The following is a 21295-nucleotide window of genomic DNA, read 5'->3' on the forward strand; positions in this document are numbered from 1 at the left end:
TAAAGTCAAATGCTTAACTGACTGAGACACCCAGGTGCCTCATCATTCTGATCTATTTAAATCCATTTTCTCATAACCTCATTAGCATTGAACACTGACTCCACTGACTCCCCCCAACCCCATTATTGCTGATTTAATGGGCAAAATGTGGTATGTATTAATAATTCAGTTTCTATTTCCTTAGTTACTAGAGATGTCAAATATCTTTTCAAACATTCATTAACAACTTTTCTTTTTGCCTGTGAAATGCCTGTTTCATATTCTTCTCTCACTTTCTATAGGATTCTTTGTCATTGATTTGTGGGAACTTTTTAGGCATTATTGCTATCACTACTTTGTGTGTAATTAAGAAAAAATTTTTTAATGTTTATTTATTTTTGAGAGAGACAGAGAGAGAGTGCCAGCTGGGGAGGGGCAGAGACAGAGGGAGACACAGAATCTGAAGCAGTCTCTAGGCATCAGCACAGAGCCCGGCGCAGGGCTTGAACCCACAGACTGCAAGATCATGACCTGAGCTGAAGTCAGTTGCTTAACCAACTGAGCCACCCAGGCACCCCTGTCTTGAGTATTTTTAAGTGTACAGTTCTATTTTAAGTGTACATTCATACTGTGGAATCATAGCACTATTCATTTTCAGAACTCTTTTCATCTAGCAAAACTGAAATTCTATGCCCATCAAACAATAATTCCTTATTCTTCTCTCTCCTCAGCTCCTGGAAATCACTTCTCTACTTTCTTTCTTTCTTTTTTTTTTAACTTTTTATTTATTCATTCATTTAAGTAGTCTCTACACCCAATGTGGGCTTGAACTCATGACCCCAAGATCAAGAATTACATGCTTTTCTGACTGAGCCAGCCCAGTGCCACCACCATTCTACTTTCTGTCTGTTAAGATTTTGACTCTATACAGAAGTGGAATCATATTGTATTTGTGTTTTTGTGACTATCTTATATCATTTAGACTGTCCTTGAGGTTCATCCATGTTGTGGTACATGTCAGAATTTTCTTCTTTTTTTTTCTTTTTTAATTTTTTTTAACGTTTATTTATTTTTGAGACAGAGAGAGACAGAGCATGAACGGGGGAGGGGCAGAGAGAGAGGGAGACACAGAATCGGAAACAGGCTCCAGGCTCTGAGCCATCAGCCCAGAGCCTGACGAGGGGCTCGAACTCACAGACCGCGAGATTGTGACCTGAGCTGAAGTCGGACGCTTAACCGACTGAGCCACCCAGGCGCCCCAGAATTTTCTTCTTTTTTAAAAGGCTGAATAGTATTCCATTCTGAGTATATACCACATTTTGCTTACCCATTCATCCATCAGTGGACACTTCGATTGCTTCTTTTTCTTAGCTAGTGTAAACAATGCTGCTGGAGTGCTATCAACAATAGCCAAATTATGGAGAGAGCCCAAATGTCCATCAGTTGATGAATTGGTTGAGAAGATGTGGTATATACATATGCAATGGAATACTACTTGGTATGAAAAAGAATGAAATCTTGCCATTTGCAACAACGTGGATGGAACTAGAGGGTATTATGCTAAGTGAAATAAATCAGAGAGATATATGATTTAACTCATATGTGGAATTTGAGAAACTTAACAGATGAACATAGGGCAAGGGAAGGAAAAATAAGATAAAAACAAAGAGGGAGACAAGCCATAAGAGACTCTTAAATACAGAGAACAAACTGAGGGTTGATGGGGAGGATGTGGGTAGGGGGTGGGTTAAGTGGGTGACAGGCATTAAGGAGCACTTTTTGGGATGAGCACTGGGTGTCATATGTGAGAGATGAATCATTGGGTTCTACTCTTGAAGCCAAGACTACACTGTATGTTAACTAACTTGAGAATAAAAACAAAAACAAAAACAAAGGAATGCAGCTGGGATCTCTTTGAGATCCTACTCTCAGTTTTTTAAAGTATATTCTCAGAAGTGGAATTGCTAAAACTTAGGGAAATTCTTCTTAAGTGCCATACTGTGTTTCACAGTGGCTCTACCATTTTACATCCCCACCAATGATGTACATGGTTTTTGGTTTTGGTTTCTTTGATGATACTCATCCTAATTGGTATGAAGATTTCATTGTAGTTTTGATTTGCATTTCCTTAATAATTAATGGTGTTAAGCATCTTTTCGTGTGTTTATTGGTTATTTGTGTATCTTTTTTGAAAAAAATATCTATCCAAGTCCTTTGCCTATTTTTGAACTGAGCTGCTTGGTTTTTGTTGTTGACTTTCAAGAGTTCTCTATATATTCTGTATATTAATTCCTTATCCAATACATGATTTGCAAATATTTTCTCCTATTCTGTTTGTTGCATTTTTATTTTGGTGATAGTGCTTTTTGATGCACATGAAGGTCATAATGTACATTTTTTTTAAATTTTCTAATTTTCATGAAGTCCACTTTTTCTATTTTTTTTCTTTTGTTGCCCGTGCCTTTGGTGTCATTTTAATAACTTATTGTCAAATACAGTATCATGAAATTTTGCCCTCTATTTTCTTCTAAGAGTTTGACAGTGTTAGGTCTTACATTAGGTCATGGGTTCATTTTGAGTTAATTTTTATAAATGGTGTCAGGTAGGGGTGCAACTTCATTCTTTTGCATGAGGATATCCAGGTTTCCCAGGAACGTCATATAGTTGGATCATGTTTTTTGTCTATTTTGCCAATCTTTGTATTTTGTTTGGAGAGTCAAATCCATTTATATTTAAAGTAATTACTTATAAGGGAACAGTTACTTCCATTATTTTACTATTTTTCCTACATATAGCTTTTTGTCCTTTATTTCCTACATACTGGCTTCTTTTGCACATAGGGTTTTTTGTTTTGTTTTGTTTTGTTCGTTTTTGTTTTGTTTTGTTTTTTGTTTTTGGAGTGAAACACTTAAATTCCTCTCTCATTTATTTTTTGGGTATATTCTTTGTTATTTACCTTTTAATTTCCATGATGATTACAATTAACACCCTATAGTGTAGTACTCTAATTTAAATGTATATCAGCTTAACTTTCATGACATATAAAACTCTGCTCCTTTAATAGTTCCATCCACACTCCTTTCTGTTGTTACAAATTTATATCTTTATACGTTGTGTGTCCAAAATATATATGTTTTTAAATGCATAGTCTCTTATATGATGTAGGAAACAACATATAGACTTACAAGCCAACATTATCATAATGTTAGCTTTTAGACTAATAATTATTTCAAATGTTCTAGTCTCTTAATCATGTAGAAAACAAAAAAAAAGTGGAGTTGCAAAAAAATTATTACAATAATATTATCTTTTATCATTGCCCATGTAGTTATCTTTATTAAGATCTTTATTTCTTCATATGGGTTCCAGTTATTGTCTTCTGCCCTTTCAATCTGTAGGGCTCCTTTTAACATTTCTTTCAGGGAAGATCTAGTCATAATAAACTCCCTCCACTTTTGTTCATCTGGGAATGTCTTAATTTCTCCCTCACTTCTGCAGGACAGTTTTGCTGGATATAGGATTTTTGGTTGGATAGTTTTTTTTTTTCTTTTAGCACTTTGAATATATCAGCCTGCTTCTTTCTGATCTCTGAAGTTTCTGATGAGAAATCTGATAATAATTGTATTGAGGATTGCTCATGTGTGATGAGTTGCTTCTCTGTGGCTGATATAAAAATTTTCACTTTGTCTTTTGACAGCTTGATTACAATGTGTCTTGGTGTGGCTTTTTTTGAGTTCATCCAACTTGGAATGTATTGACCTTCTTGAATGTTAATATTTATGTCTTTCATCTAATTTGGGAAGTTTTCAGCCATTATTTCTTCAAATATTCCCTCTGTCCCTATCTCTCTCTCTCCTTGTGAGATTCCCACAGTGCATATGTTGGATCGCACAAGTCCCTTAGATTTTGTTCACTTTTCTTTAATCTTTTTCTTTCTGTTCCGCAAATATGATAATTCCCATTGTTTTGTCTTCAATGTGACTGATTTTTTTTCTACATGTTCAAATATACCTTTCAGTTCTTGCCACATAAGTGTTATATATTTAATGTTAGGTTCACACTTAAGGATTTAGTTTTTAATTAATACTGTGAATAGAATATTTTTCTATATTTTCTTTAGTTGGGGAAGAATTTTGAATGTTGATAGTATTTCTGAATATTCTATAATTTATCTTATTAAGCCTATATTATTAAGCCTATTAATTCTCTAAGATTTTAAATTAAACCATCAACATAATAACTGTCTTTTCCTTTTCCCAAAAATTTTATCTCTCGATTTCCTTTTTTTTTTCTTGACCTGGCTAAGACTTCTTTTTCCTGACTTTAAATGGTATACTTATAAGTGTTTTGACATCTAATACTATGCTTGTTTTAAATTTTTAGTAGAAACTCTTTATTGGGTTAAAGATGCTATTTATTAGTCTTGCAAGAATTTTTAAAAATATTTTGAACAATGAATTTTGTCAAATGTTTTTTCTTCTTTTTAAATCTTTGAATAAGTTCTATAGCTATTTTATGAGCTAAAACCTTCTTAGTCATAGTATATTACTTACTAATATATATTTAATATATGATATATATTACTTACTAATAATATATACTTACTAAACTTTTAATATGTTACAAGATTCAATTAGCTACTATTATGTTTAAAAGTTTTGTATATGTATTCACAAGCATAATAGCTTTTGGATTTTTTTTTATATGGTTCCCAATTTGGGGAATAAATTTTCTACTTATGGAATTAGTGGGACCCTCTATATTTTTATATGTCATGGTACTAATAAATAACTTAGAGAAAGGAAATGCAGTTATTTTTCACCCTATAGTTGGGTGTTCTTATAAATCATGGAATTCTATGGGAAAAGCTGTTTCGGTGGCACAGATAATTCCCAGGAAAATATTGATACCCACTCTCTAGCCTAGTGAGGAGTAGTTTTATCATACCCCTGATTTGGGAGCAAAGCATAGAAAGAGATGGTCCCTCACTTTGGCAAGAAATGGAAAGAAAAGCTGACCACTGGAATTCAAGAAGGAAATGCTTTATGGTATGTGCTTTTCTTTAGACAATTATTTTAATGTGGATATTCATATACCAGAGATGGTCTGTAATGGAAAACCAAAAGTAGGTTTGAAGATCTATATATCAAGAAAGTATATTTGTTTTTAAAATATGCTACTTTACCTTATTAATTTCAGAACCTTCGATTTTATGAATAATCCCTTTTGACCTAAAAACCTTAACAATTTCTCTAGCCAAATTGAGCATGACATTAATCTCCTCCTTTGTTTTCATAGTAATAGCAATTTCCGGGTGATCATACTCTAAGTAGCCTGAAAAATAACACAATATTTTCAGAAAAATAAGAACATTATTTAAATATTTCATGTGGACAATAAGCTCAATATTTTTGCTTTAAATCCATGGAGTACAACCCTCAACACAGAGAAATATATCTCTCCCTGATGAGTCCTCTGCAATCAATCATAATTCACCAGCAGCAGCATAGTTCTGTTTACCATTTTCTTGTCGGCTTGTACTTACACCTATGCCCATGAGGAAGGACAGACAGCCCCAGTCGTAGGATTAGCAATTACACTGATCCACTTGCATGGAACACTGAGAGGCTCTTCTGGTTTCTAGGTCTGGGGTTTATGTCCCACTTTTCCATTCTGTTTGAATTAGGATTTTTAACTACAAGCTGTGCACTTAGATATGGCTTCTGATTAAGTCCTCTCATTCATCCTGGGTCATTGCCCACCCAGCATGCCTGTGCGTCTAGATGACTCATCCATCTATGTCTTCTGCCTGTCTTATCTGGATTCCTAAATGCCCACAGAGTTTCATTCACTTAGATTCTACATTTGGGCTTTTCCTTGGTGATGACTTCTTGTCTGGCTTGATGACTATCTGCCGTGCAAGATCTCTCAAGTCCAGTTCCATTCTCATGCTTGCTGTACCCTTTTACTGCCCACCATCTGGTATCAAACCCCCTCCTTCTCCTCACACATGAACACTATACTATAGGAGTGTGTCTGTCCCACTTCCAGTATTAATCCTCTACTAGGAGCATGATATGGCATGACTCAGGGAATAAGCTGGTGCCATGTTTAGGCATAGAGCCTTCCAGGAGACATATCAGAGATCTGTGAAGCTCGGTTGTGATTTCAACTTATAAAACTAAATCTTCACATGGCAACTGTATGGCAAGTGGAGAGAAAAAGTAACTTTTTCCCCTGTATTGCTCAGGAAGGTATGTGTACTTTTGGTTTGGAAGAAAATAGAATTTATAAGGTGATAATAGTGTGTATAAACATGCAGTGCTAATGTGTTTCCTTTAAAGAGGAATTAAAAGGTCTTCATTGGGGTATAGGGCAGAAAGAACAAGCGTGGAGAGGTAATATTACACTAAACCCATGCAGCCAAAGATATGATCATGTTGATTGTTGAAATTACTCACTTTATTATTAGTAATAAATAGGTTGCCTTAACAATCGGTTTAGTTGTCAAAACAACCGCCTTTCAGAAGTAATGATAAGAGATGGTTGTGCTTAATCTTTAGAACGAGGGTTACCTACCTAGCTCTTTCAGAGCATGTCCTGTGTTCTTCATTATCCTCCTTAATAATATCTATGAAATAAAAGAAGCATTATCCCCATTGGAAAACAAGCTGTTATAAAATGTCTTTACATTTGCAGCTGATGGATTTTTAACCTAACTAATAACTTGAAAGAAAAATATGATGGGGAGCTTTTTAGGGATTAGAACTGAGTTTTGTGCAATAACCTTAATTTGCTCCAGGAAGAGTGGTAGAGAGAGTAAAAAGTGGCATAACAGGTTGATTTTGAGAAGCCTGAAGGCAAGTCATATTTTTTTTCTCTAAAAGTAACTTGCTTTAGGTTACTATTGATTCTGAAAAACACACACATGGTAGATATTTTCCTCTTCAATGTTATTAAAGCCTCTAAATTGGAGATACAGGGGAAGCTTTCAATCTTAAGTGAGGTAAAATGTTTGGCCAAGCTGTGTGAGAGCAGTAGGGACTAAAACCAGACAACATCTTAGAGATTCAGGTCCTTTTATATTTCCTACTGTGTATTCTCAAATTCCAGGGCTAAATATCCTTTTTCCAGGTTAGAAAAGGTAACAAAATTCAGGAAAACAGTTTGATTTATTTATTTTTTTATGTGTATTTATTTTGAGAGAGACAGAGACAGCATGAGCAGGGGAGGGTCAGAGAGAGAGGGAGAGAGAGAATCCCAAGCAAGCTCCTCATTGTCAGCTCAGAGCCTGATGTGGGTCTCGAACCCATGAACCATGAGATCATGACCTGAGTAGAAACCAAGAGTCGGACGTTCAACCGACTGAACCACCCAGGCACCGCCAAGAAAACAGTTTTAAAGTTCCAGGCGATAAAGAAAGGAAAGATACTTTTGTGTTCTACTACATATCATCAGTCCAATTTTCCTGACTATCGAGATTTGGGTACATTTCACAGAATTTAGATGTTCTAAATTGCCTTGAAAGGTAAATGTTTCACATAGTTGACAAACTTGTGAGAACATAGTGTTAGTCTGTCTCAGCCAAAACAGTAAAAAACAAAATCTAGGGGGTGTCTGGCTGGCTCAGTCAGTAGAGCATGCAACTGTTGGAGCCACACATTGGGTGTAGAGCTCACAAAAAAAAAAAAAAAAAAAGGAAAGAAAAAAAAAAAGGAAAGAAAAAAGAAAAGGAAAAAGAAAAGAAAGAAAACGAAAACTAAAATCTAGAACTTAGGCCCTAGAATTCTCTTTGCTGTTTACTACCTATGTGACTTTGAGCATAATCATTCAACCTCTCTTGGCTTCCCCCCACCCCCTTAACTGTGTAATGAAAGAATTAGACAAGGTTTCCTTCTAGATGAGTTATTATTAGTCTTCCCCGTTTCCAGATCCCCATCCTTTGCTTCTATTACTATTTACCGTGGGGAAATGAGGCATATAGACAGGAGGGGAGCCTTTGGGAACTATGAGGAAGTTCTGGTTGATCAACACTGCCATCACGTCTCATCTTCCAGTGTTTCCTGTTGAGCACAGCTATAGCTGAAAGATCCTGCAACTTGGATCAGGAGGGAACTACCCACTGCACACAGGCTTCACAAGAGCTTCCACAAGAATGAAAAGGTGGGTTGCAAAAGCCTCATGACTTGCTACTGTGGCACAGACATTTCAGTAAGGAGGCATTTGAGTAATACAGGTGTAGACTAGTTTAAGTTTTTACAGAAATCACTCAGGGAATCAGGAGTCAGGGACCACACCTACACATAGAGACAGAGAACATAATGGGTGGGGCAACAGAGGGACTGGAGGAATAAACCCTCTCCTTAGTATTTAAAGTTTTTCTCACCTGTTTAACTTGCTTAGAACTTGAAATTTGATCAATTATAGTCATTATGTCTGCTTCACCTTGGATATAACCTTTTAGTATAGCATATTTAAAGGATAGCTGATGACTCATCTTTTTATCTATTATTTGCAGCAACTTGGGGGTTATGAGCTGAAAAAAGCAGAACTACTATTTAACATAAATTGTATACATTTAGTTAATTATATGTCTATTAGTTTACCTAAAGTAGATAATGCTAAGAAATAACATTCTTTCAATGGTAACTATAGTAACCTGTCGAGGTTCTTAGTTATTTTATTCATGATAACTTTATAACTTCATGACTACAGCTATTTCCTAGTAACTAATAACGTTGGGCACCTATGTGAAGTGATGACTTTACTCTTTACTTATGTCCCTTATAGAGAACTGGATGCTATTTTCAACTGGCTTAACTTCTTGGAAAACAAAGCAATTAATCTTTTGGGCTTAAGTCAAAAAATGTCTATAAATATTGCTATTTTACCTGCAAAATCTCCTACTAATCTTCTTGCTAGAAGGTTTATTTGGGGGTTAGAACCCACCACAATTATGCTTCTTGTGTGACCCCACCATTAACTTCTCGTTGTTTCTTTGCTGAGGTTTACATTTCCAGATTATCTCTTACCACTGAGCAATCCCCTCACTTCAGTAGAGTTGGCTATTTCTGGTGTCCTGTCTATGCTCCATAACCTCCATAGTCTGCCTTCCAACCACCTGCCATTAATCCTAGAAGAGCTAGTTTATGTTCATCTTTCAAGATTCAGTTCAAGTATCACAAGTATCACCTAATAAAGGAAGTCTTTTTTTTTTTTTTAAATCTCATTAGCGTTGTGTACAGACTCTGTTTTGCACTTGTATATTCTACAATATAACATTGGAACATCTAGATGACATATCATTTCCCTTCTACAATGAGTTCTCTGGGGGTAGAGAGTACAGATAATTTGTCTTCATGTTCCAAGGACTATCATCTGACATAAGAGTTCAGAGTTTCCTGAATATATATACAAACTTTTCTTAAGTTGTTTACCAGTTTTTTTTCATTTAAAATATTTGGTAGACTCTGCGTATCTTCCCATCAGAAAGAATTAAGTAGTCACTGAATACACTTTACTTGCCTTCCTTAGGTCAAATTGCACACTAGCATTACTTACGGTCTCATTTAGTAGTAAAACTGGAAAAGCTACGAGTTGCATACTTTTAGACCTAGTTATTTCTCTTGGTAGCATAATTATTTTTTAAGCATATGTAAGAAAACTTTAAATGTAAAGATTCTAACCTATTAGTTTTATTTCTAGATGAACTATGTTTTACTTAGCCTTGTAGCTCTCACAGTGCTTGTATGTGTATGTACCTTATTTGTGTATGAAGAGAGAGAGAGGCGGTGAGAGAGAGGGAGAGTATATCTGTATCCATATACACACTTCATATGCTTTGTGATGAGTGAGTTTCATGTCATTGAAATAACTGTATAGAAAAAATATCATACTTGTCATAGAAAGGTGTATTAGACAATCAAAGGTCATTTTGATGCTGTGATTTTATATTACTATGAATTTATATAACATGAAATGTGCATTTTTTGGTTTCGTGATGTGTATGAATTTCTACTATTTGTTTTGTCACTGTGAATGGTTTGCATGGTTGTTTTGTTGATTTTATACCAGGTATCTATACCAGGTATCTATAAAAATATACATAATTTTGGGGTTAGTTTATATTTACATTAATACGGAATTTGTCATGTACTCTCTATTCAAGGAAAAGCTGTGATGAACATTTCTATACTTTCATATGCTAAGTAAATTACAAATATAATTTGGAAAAGCTGTGATGAACATTTCTATACTTTCATATGCTAAGTAAACTACAAATATAATTTGGATACTCATAAAACACTGTTACAAAATTTAATTTGTGAAAGGGATATAACATTTGAAATATAAACATCATTCCAATAGAAAGTGGAAGCCATAAAACTAGTAAACTTTAGTCCATATTTCATGAAGCAGTCATTAGAATTTGAAAATGAATGATTTTATAGTTCTTTACCTTTAAAATACGTAGTATGCGAAGAAATCGAACAATTTTAAAAAAGATTACAGTTTGAATAAATTCAAAAGTATAAGTAATGTAATTTGTCTCAATAAGAATTACATCTATGATGCCAACCAATGTAATTGTCAACTCAAATAGATTCCAGGTATGTGAAAAATATTCCTTCCTCATTGCAGCCATCTGTTGATTTTAAAAAAACAACACATTATCTTGTTTGTTTTTGCTTTTACTGCAACATTTTCTACAATAACTGAAATATCACTCATTAGGTTTTTTTCTCTGATCTACCTTAAGACTACTTGTCTGAAATACTAATAAATAATCATATTAACTTGAAATTAAAATGGTTGGAATATTGAAGCATCCATTCCAAGGGGGAAAATATTCAAAATTCCCTACTATTTTATGACAGTTCATTCTTTCATTCCTTCTTTGTTTCAGAAAACCTACTATAGCTAAAAGAATGGGAAGTATTAAAAATGACTGGATTCAAGCCTGGGAAATTGGATTTCCAGTGGAATTTTGAAGGGAGAGTAGGCTTACAGAAGATAAATTTGTTAAGAATATGCTGTTTGAGATGTTTGCACAGTATTTTGTTGGGGAGATCCAGTCATCAGTTGTCTATATGATCTGAGGTTCTTGATAAAATCTGAGCAGGGAACTGAATTGGGAAGTCATTAGACTATAAATGGTAGTTGTTGCCAGGGAAGTGAATGAGATAGGCATGGTGTGTGAAGCTCTTTATTCTTTACGTCCACATTTCCTATCTCATATTCCATATCCTTCATGCAAATCTAACACCTTTCCAATCTCCATGCTGACCAACCCATCCCTAAGCTCCAGTCACTGGGAGTGATGTTTCTTGTGGGCGTCCTAGTGTTGCTTCTGACTTTTCCCTTATTTTTGTTCATCAAGCTATGTACTCACATACTCAGCCTCCACTTTTCGATCCATATGACACAACACTATAATCAATTTGTGGGGGTTTATTTCCTCATTTTACAACTACCTTTATATTTGATTTAAAAATCAAATCATGAAATGTTTTTCAAGTTTACAGGGATATGTATCACTCTACCTATCTGTTTATCTATCTAGTATTAAAAAAATAAAATGAACACTACTACCCTGCTAAGTTTAAGAACACTGCGAACACCTTTGAAACTCCCTTCAACACACACCATTTTGAAATTTATTTTTGCAAATACAAAATCAGTTCTTAAAGTATGGATGTTGGCTATTGAGTTACCTTAAAAATTTACTTACCTTTAACGTTTTATTTATTTTTGAGAGATAGAGCGCGAGCAGGGGAGGGGCAGAGGGAGAGGGAGACACAGAATCTGAAGCGGGCTCCAGACTCTGAGCTGTCAGCACAGAGCCTGATGCGGGACTCACACCCATGGACGGTGAGATCGTGACCTGAGCCGAAGTCAGATGCTAAACCAACTGAACCACCCAGGCGCCCCAAAAATTTACCTTTAAAAATTAAAGTTTATTTGTTTGAGAAGTGAAAGAGAATTTCACATACTCCTTTAGAAAATTGTGTGTAGCTAATGCTGAAAAATGAAGTTAGGGAATCTCTCTGTGAGACATATAGCATGTTCATGCACATACACACACACATACACACACAATTTTGGATTACCTTAAGTAGGGCCTCCATGATATAAAACGTAAGAAAAAGGTAGTTAGAATATTTTAATTCATGCTCATAGATATCATTTAATTCAGGTATCCAAGAAATTGTAATCGGAAACATATTCATCATTATCACAAGATATCCAACATACTCAAATTCATTAGTAAATACGATTTTATGGCATGACTGAAGAAAGCAATGTCTGCAAAAAAAAAATAAGTTTTATCTGATAAAATAATTATACGGAATTATTTTCATTATATGCTCAGCTATGTTCTAATCATCTATAGCACAGAAGCCAGCTTAGTTCTGGGTAGGAACAGTCACTCCCTAACACTTTCTGGCATCCCACTTCAGATGCTGTCCTTTTAATTTCCTCCTCTGCTAAATGTCTTCAGGCTGATTTCCTTTCTTTTTCCCCCACCTTCGTCAACTTTCATTCACTTTTACTTTTAATAGAAATACTTTTGGTCACAGATGGGAATAATGCAAACTGAAAGTATTTTAAAAAATCATAAAACAGGGGCACCTGTGTGGCTCAGTCAGTCAAGCCTCCGACTTCAGATCAGGTCATGATCTCATAGTTTGTGAATTCGAGTCCTGCACTGGGCTCTGTGCTGACAGCTCAGAGCCTGGACCCTGCTCCAGATTCTGTGTCTCCCTCTCTCAGTGCCCTCCCCCCCCTCCCCCCCCCCCCCCCCCCCGCGGCCCCTGTCTCTCTGTCAAAAATAAATAAACATTGGGGCGCCTGGGGGGCTCAGTCAGTTAAGCCCCCGACTTCGGCTCAGGTCATGATCTCATGGTGTGTGGGTTCCAGCCCTGCATAGGGCTCTGTGCTAACAGCTTGGAATCTGGAGCCTGCTTGGATTGTCTCCTTCTGTCTCTGCCCCTCCCCCACTCGTGCTCTCTTTCTCTTAAAAAGAAATAAACATTAAAAATAAACAGACAAATAAATAAACATTAAAAAAAATCATAAAACAAAGTCAATCCCTTCCACCTTCCGGAGATGACTATGATTAATAGTTTGAATACTGTTCTAAATGTAATCATTATCTATAAACACAAAAGAAATTATATTATACGTTTTGTTCTGTAATTTTTTTTCTTTTCTCTTAACAATGTGTCATGAGCATCTTTCTTTGTCAAGGCATAAAATCTGAGGAAAAAAAATCCCAGGAGGTGTGGTAGTGGAATAGTATACATCCACACTTCACCAAAAAATGTAAATTCATGCATATGTTTTGAAAAATAGTTTCTGGGGGCGCCTGGGTGGCTCAGTCGGTTAAGCGTCCGACTTCAGCTCAGGTCATGATCTAGCGGTCCGTGAGTTCGAGCCCCGCGTCGAGCTCTGGGCTGATGGCTCAGACAGAGCCTGGATCCTGCTTCCAATTCTGTGTCTCCCTCTCTCTCTGCTCCTCCCCCGTTCATGCTCTGTCTCTCTCTGTCTCAAAAATAAATAAACATTAAAAAAAAAAAGTTTCTGTACCAAGTATGTCAGGGAGTGGAACTGTGGATACAAGGATTTACTTACGTATTTTTTTTTTTTTCATTTTTCAAGTAATATAATAATGCATTATATTGTTAAAACTCAAGTGACGTGATTAATCAGCTGCTGAATTCAGATTAGGTAAGTAGTGGATCTCCCTACTCTCAGAGGTGGATCTGTATTACTCAGGACCTGAAACTTTTACAATTTGGGACCCTGAAGATGACATTGGGAATAAATTATGATCCTGTCTTCACATTCCCAGGGACCTCTAAAGCCTTTGGCAGTGACTGTGTGAGGGAGGAGCCATAGAGTGAAGCCTTGTTAAAAGGCACATTATTTATATGATTTGAAGAGAAACCAGAGTATAAGCGAAGCCTTGTCAAATTCTGCCCATCTCAGTTCTATCTCCAGAATGCTATTTTTACCTTTTTTAAACTTTCAGCTGTATTAAGGTATAATTAGATATAAAATTGTAGATATTTAAAGTGTACATTGTGGTGATTTAATGTATACATTGTGAAAAGAGTCCCCACACTAACGAATTAACATATCCATCATGTCCTATGATTACCTTCTGTGGGGGCTGAGACCTTTCAGATTCTACTCCTTTAACAAATTTCAACTATACTACTGAGTGTTTTCAGCTAGAGTAACCGTGTCTTATATCAGATTCTCAGACCCGATTCATCTTCTAGCTGAAAGTTTGTAACCTTTTACCATCCTTTATTTCTTCAATCCCTCAGCTGGTAACCAGGTAACCACTTTGCTATTCTCTATTTCTATGAGTTGATTTTTTTCATTTTTTTCTTTTGTATACTCAACACATTAGTGATATCATGCAGTATTTGTCTTTTTCGGGCTTATTTTCACTTATCATAATGCCCTTGACATCCATGTGTATTGTTGCAAAGGGAAGGATTTCCTTCTTTCTCATGGCAAATAATATTCTCATATACCTTATTTTCTTCAATCAATCATACACTGATGGACAATTAGGTTATTTTCATATCTTAGCTACTGTGAATAACGTTGCATTGAACATGGGAGTGCAGATCTCTTTGATATCTTGTTTTTATTTCCCTTGGATATGAAAGGAGTTTTCACTGGATTGCTAGATCATATGGTAGTTCTATTTTGATTATTTTGAGGAATCTCCAAGCTGCTTTCCATAGTGGCTGCATCAGTTTACATACTTATCAACAGTGTACAAGGGTTTTTTTTTTTTCCACATCTTTGCCAACATGTACTATCTCTTGTCTTTTTGATGATAGGCATTCTAACAGGTGTGAGGTGATATTTCATTGCATTTTGATTTGCATTCCCCTGAGGAGTAGTGATATTAAGCACATTTTCAGGTATTTTTTTTTTACCATTTGTATGTCTTCTTTGGAAAAGTATCTGTTTATTTCTTCTGAGCATTATTTAATAGGGTGTTGTTTTGCTTTTTTATTGTTGTTGTTATTGAATTGTATGAGTTCTTTACACCTATCAGTTACTAACCCCTTATCAGGTATATGATTTGCAAATATTTTCTCCCACTCCATAGTTTTTAATTTTGTTTTTTTCTGTGCAGGTTTTTATTTTTTATTTATTTTAATTTTAAGATCACTTGTTTTATTTATTTTTTAATTAAAAATATTTTTTAATGTTTATTTATTTTTGAAGGAGAGACAGAGTATGAGCGGGGGCAAGGGAGTAGAGAGAGAGGGAGACACAGAATCCAAAGTGGATTCTAGGCTCTAAGCTGTCAGCACAGAGCCTGACATGGGGCTCAAATCCACGAGCCATGAGATCATGACCTAAGCCGAAGTCGGATGCTCAACTGACTGAGCTACCCAGGTATCCCTATTTATTTATTTTTGAGAGAGAGAGAGAGAGCACATGCACACACATGAGTGGGAGAGGGGTAGAGAGAGAGGGAGAGAGAGGGAGAATCTTAAGCAGACTCCACACCTATCCCCTGACTGTGAGATCATTGTGGCCTGAGCCAAAATCAAGAGTCAGATGCTCACCCAACTGAGCCACCCAGGAGACCATGTGCAGAAACTTTTTAGTTTGATGTAGTACCACTTGTTTACTTTTGCTTTTGTTGACTTTGTTTTTGGTGTCAAATCCAAAAAGTCATTGCCAAGACTGCTAGCATGGAGTGTATCTCCCATGTTTTCCTCTGGGAGTTTTACGGTTTCATGTCTTACATTCAAGACTTTAGTCCATTTCAAGATTATTTTTGTGTATGGTGTCAGATAGTGGTCTAGTTTCATTATTTTGCATGTAGCTGTCCAGTTTTCCCAATGTCATTTACTGAAAAGACTGTAATTCCCTCATTGTATATCATTGATATACTCATCCCATCTATACACTCAGGGATTCAGGGAAATAACCACACAGTGGACTTGCTGGATTATTATGAAACAGACTGGGTCAGAGACTCCCATTTTTATCTGGCCTAAAAGCTTCCTGTCTAACTTGAGAGCTATAACAACATTTCAAGCCTTTGGTATCAGTGCCATTTCTAATGCCATATCCCATGGTCTTTAAAAAAGTCTGGGTATTCTTTTTTTTTTTTAATTTTTTTTAACGTTTACTTATTTTCGAGACAGAGAGAGACAGAGCATGAACGGGGGAGAGTCAGAGAGAGAGAGGGAGACACAGAATCCGAAACAGGCTCCAGGCTCTGAGCTGTCAGCACAGAGCCCGATGCAGGGCTCGAACTCATGGACCGAGAGATCATGACCTGAGCCGAAGTTGAACACTTAATCGACTGAGCCACCCACGCTCCCCAGGGTATTTTCTTTTTCTCAATGCAAAGTAACTCTGGTAAAGTGACTTAAAGGTCGATCTGAGAAAAGATTGAGGCAGTATTTATCCCATGTATTTGTGGTATTGCTGTAGATCTTTCTCAAGGGCTCTGGTTCTGACAACTGACTCAGAAGGAAAGGGTGGGGAATCATGATCTTCCTTTGTAGTAGTTGATCTGATCCCTTTGCTCACCAGTTCTCTATCTTTAGAAAAGTCAAGTAAAATGTAGTTAACTATTTGTCTATATTGCCCTTTGACACACATTATTTGTTAACCATTCCCAGGTCAAGGTACTCTGACCGCTACTGCAGGTTGGCTGTGCACCAAAGAAAGTATGCTCACCTTGCTTCTGACACTTAAGTGCTGCCATCTGTCTTCTGCTATTCCCAAATCCTTTCAATACTGGTAAGATGAATTCCATGGCAGCCCCCACTACTGTCAACCGTGCCTTGCAGAAGACATCTATCATTGAGTTTCTCAGTGTTGCCTCGTGAAACTAAATGTCCTCTGGTCCTTTCCAGGGAGCAAAGTCATGTGGTGGGTCCTTTATTCTCATATAATGATCTAGTTAAATATTCCAATTTTTATCATCTGCACTTCATTTACTGTAATTTATTGGCCTGGTCAAGCTTCAAAGAACCATCCCAAGAGTATAATAGTACCGGCTCCAAGTGTCCTTGGGCAGAATGTTGAACCCTGAATCATCATGGATAAGACCACTATGCCAATAAATTCTCCCCAATCTGGCCTTATGTTGTAACCTTGTGGTCCAATACCTTCAAGACCCATTCTCTTATATGTTCTACTAGTATTTGGTAGTATTAGTCAGGCCCTGTAATTCCTTCAGTAGATGAGTTGTAGTCTCCTAAAGAAGGCACTATATTTTCCCCTCTGACCGTGTTGAGATCTGACCTGGGAAATTACCTTAGAAGCAATGAAAGGTGGTAGAGAATAACCTGGAAACAAAGAAAAGCTTTACCTTGTGATATATTTCTGGGCACTGAAGGTGACAGAAGGCTACTATTCTCTAGCAGGAAAAAAGATGGCTCCTCTGCCAGGTTAGCGTATACACAAGCATGTGGGGGTTCAAGATCCTCAGCTCTATCCATCCAAGTGTTATCACTTTAGATCTCAGTGTCCTGACCTTTTTCTCTCAGAGCCCTCATACTGACACAGAAGCCTTGTCATTGCTCTAGGCATTTCTTCTTGTTCGTGCAGCTCTAGTTGCGTCCCCTTATAACAGATACACTATACCCACTTTTTGTTCGATTCGGAATCATTTAAGTTGAATTTTTAATTTTAAGAATTATGTGTGTTTTCGTATCCAGTTTCTTTCGGTGATTGGACTTGTTCACGTTTGTGATTCCATCACATATTTTTTACATATTTACATTATTGGAATGTTATTCAGCACTTAGTAATAAATGCTCCTATCTGGTAAGTACTTACCCAGTGCTAGTCCCTGGACTAGGTGCTTATAAACACACTATACATTCTTTTCCACAGTCTCAGGAGGAACAGAGGAGAACCCAACTGGCATACTTTGGTACCCATTGTGGGTCAGTTACCTTGTCAGAGGCCTTACATATCAGCCTCTAGAATATGACACAGATGTTGAGAACTGAAAAGCTCATTCAGATAATAAATGGCAGAGACTGAGATTCTAAACCAAGCCATTGGGACTCCAGAATCTGCACTTCTTTGAGATGAATGATATTTAGAGACAGCCTACAGGGTACACTATCAATTATAGTTTTTAAAATCTCTCTTTCAAGTTTCATCATCAAAAATAATTACTCAGAAAGTTGTAGCTTTAGTCGGTATTGAAGGCTTAAAAAACTATAATATGAAAATATCTTTCTAGTATTTATTGAGTATGGTAGATTAAAGAGAGCCATATAACCTTTGACACTCTTATTGAGAAGAGGGGTCTATATTTCTTCCAGTTACATCTAAGAAAAGAAATAAAAGGCATCCAAATTGTAAAAGAGGAAGCAAAATGATCTCTATTCATAGATGACATAGTCTCGTATATAGAAAATCCTAGCAAATTCACAAAAAAGCAGAAGAGCTAATCAATGAATTCAGCAAAGCCTCAGGATGCAAAGTTAATATACAAAAATCATATACTAGGAATGGACAATCCAAAAATGAAATTAACAGTTTCAGGGCACCTGGGTGGCTTAGTCAGTTAAGCATCCAGCTCCTGGCTTTGGCTCAGGTCATAATATTGCAGTTTGTGAGTCTGAGCCCCACATAGGGCTCTGCGCTGACAGTATGGAATGTGCTTGGTATTCTCTCTCTCTCCCTCTCTCTGCTCCTCCCCTGCTCATGCCCTCTTTCTCTCTCTCAAAATAAATAAATAAAGTAAATAAATAACTTAAAATTAAAAAAAAGAGAAAAGTTTCATTTATAATAGCATCAAAAAGAAAAAAAATATGTAGGATTAATTTTAACCAAAGATTTATTTGCCAAAAACTACAGGATATTCCTGAAAGAAATTAAAGACTTAAATAAATGAAAAGTCACCTCAAGTTCATGATTTGGAAACCTTCATATTGTTAAGATGGCAATACTGCAGATTCAGTGCAAAATCCCTATGAAAGTCTCAATGCCATTTGATTTTGTTTTTTGCAGAACTAAGCACATCGTAAAATTTATATGGAACTACCTACATCATTACGCCAATCTTGAAAAAGAGAGTAAATTTGATAGATTTATATTTCCTGATCTTGAAATTGTATAACAGCTATGGAGCAATTTGGTGGTTCCTCAATAAATTAAACATAAAATTATGATATGCTCCAGCAATTTCATTCCTACATGCACACCCAAAAGACGGAAAGCAGGTATTCAAATACTTGTACATAAATGTTCGTAGCAGCACTGTTCACAATAACCAAAAGGTGAAAACAACCCAAATGTTCATCAATGATGAGTAGATAAAGAAAATGATATATCTGTACAATTAAGCCATAGGAAGGAATAAAGTCTTGATACATGCTACAAAGTGGATGAAACTCATGTTACTGATACATTCTACCATGTGGATGAAAACATTGTGCTGAGTGAAAGAAGCCAGAAACAAAAATCTATGTATTGTATGATTATAATTATATGAAACATTCAGAACAGGTAAATTCATAGAGACAAAGCAGACTTGTACTATGCAGGAGCTGGGGAGCAGGGAGATTGGGGAGTAACTAATGAGTGCTGAATTTACACTGGATGCAATAAAAATGTCATGGAATTTGATAGAGATGATAGTTGCCAAACATTGTGAATGTACTAAGTAACACTGAATGATACACTTAAAAATGTTTAATCTTGTTATGTGAAGTTTACTTCCATAATAAAAAAAGTTGTTATACTGTTTCTTTTTTTCTTCAAGTAATTTTTTGTATGTATATAAGTAATTTATTTATAAACTACCCCCAAATATTTTCCAATTTATTCAGGATATAATTTAAAAAAGTTTGTAAAATATTTTATTTTTAAGTAATCTCCATACCCAATGTGGGTCTTGAACTTATAACCCTGAGATCAAGAGTCACATGCTCTATGGACTGAGTCAGCCAGGCGCTCCCAGGATATAAATTTAAAAAGTTAAAAGGGAATTTAAAATCAATATAATAGCACTTCTAGTAAGGTTTAAAATCACTTACCTTGATGGGATCCCTTTTTCCTTTTTAGTATTGTACACCCAATTGAGCAATACTTTTCTAATAAAGGCAAGAAGTTTTTTGCTTTCAGAATAAGCCTTTATTGTCTCAGGACTCATATATCTGGGGGGGAGGAAACAATCATTAAATATGCTTTAAAATTTGGGGGATAGATATAATGTAGTATTATCAGAAAGTAGCAAGACAATTTTGTCAATTGATAACTGGGATTAGGGCACTCTCATGAGCATAGGTCCAAGTCACAAAGTTGTAGATACAAGTAGATATATAATCATGAATTTAGATTGTGGGGCTCACTCATCAGGGTATAAAAAACCCAGAGAAACATGGTTTATAATGGAGAGGTCAAAGTTCGGGGAAGGAAAGAATAACACGATTTAAATATTTGGAATTCAAATACATCCAGGCTTTCATGTTGGATCCCCCATTACCTAGTGAAGCAATAAACAAATTACCCCACTAACCTGTTTGCTCTATAAAATAGATGTAAAAATATTCATGCCAGTTGGGGATAATTAAATGAGAAAGTAGATATAAAACATCCAGCCTGTCTCACACATCCTCTTATTCCTTTGATTTTACCTTCTGGGCAGGTAGTTGGGAAACTTAGGGGGAATATACACGTGGTGGGTAAAGAGTTATGGGTACTTAGGAAAATCAGTGGTCATAAAACCCCAAAAGACAATTTGGTAGCATGTATCCCATTGTCTCTAGGTTTCTTCTGGCTTTTTATTGAGGCAGCTCAGATCTATATGCTATGATTTGGTCTTGCTTAGGCAAGTCCCTTGGTTTTCATTATCTTCATCAGAAAGAGGATAGGGTTTTGTCTTTGGGTCTGAAGCCCCACTTTAAAATATGCCTTAAATAGAAGGGCATTGGTGACTTGCATTCAAAGGTGTACCTTGTCCTTCCTCTTGATTATACTGTTCTTACTCTGAAATTTGAGCAATTTCTCTGCTGCAAGGATACGGACATAATTGAAAGAAGAAAGTCACTGAATTCTTTGTGATTCAATAAAATAATGTAGCAATTACATGGAAAATCACCAACATATATAGGACTTGATTTGTTCCTAATCTTAAAAATATTTATTGAACGTATTATGTTTGCTAAAAGCTGGGGAGAAACCATAAACGAATATGGATCTCTGCCCTTAAGGATCCAGCAGATAAATGGAGTAAAACATGAAAATAACAATTGTAGTGAAGGGCAGTAAGTGTTGCTGGGGAGATGATAAACAG

General features: G+C 36.0%; 1 protein-coding gene across 4 annotated transcripts in view; it reads right to left on the reverse strand.

Annotated features, from left to right (window-relative positions):
• SLC9C1 (solute carrier family 9 member C1) overlaps positions 1-21295 on the reverse strand; it is a 107364-nt gene that overhangs the window by 25975 nt on the left and 60094 nt on the right. For all 4 annotated transcript variants that reach the window (XM_053220846.1, XM_053220847.1, XM_015069191.3 and 1 more), the window contains 6 exons: positions 20037-20156; positions 12090-12285; positions 10439-10624; positions 8366-8515; positions 6559-6610; positions 5165-5313 (listed from right to left, as the gene is read on the reverse strand). In XM_053220846.1, the coding sequence (XP_053076821.1) occupies positions 5165-5313; positions 6559-6610; positions 8366-8515; positions 10439-10624; positions 12090-12285; positions 20037-20156 (853 nt within the window). The remainder of the gene's footprint in view (positions 1-5164; positions 5314-6558; positions 6611-8365; positions 8516-10438; positions 10625-12089; positions 12286-20036; positions 20157-21295) is intronic.

Source organism: Acinonyx jubatus, chromosome C2 (genome assembly GCF_027475565.1).
Source record: "Acinonyx jubatus isolate Ajub_Pintada_27869175 chromosome C2, VMU_Ajub_asm_v1.0, whole genome shotgun sequence".
NCBI classification, from domain to species: domain Eukaryota; kingdom Metazoa; phylum Chordata; class Mammalia; order Carnivora; family Felidae; genus Acinonyx; species Acinonyx jubatus.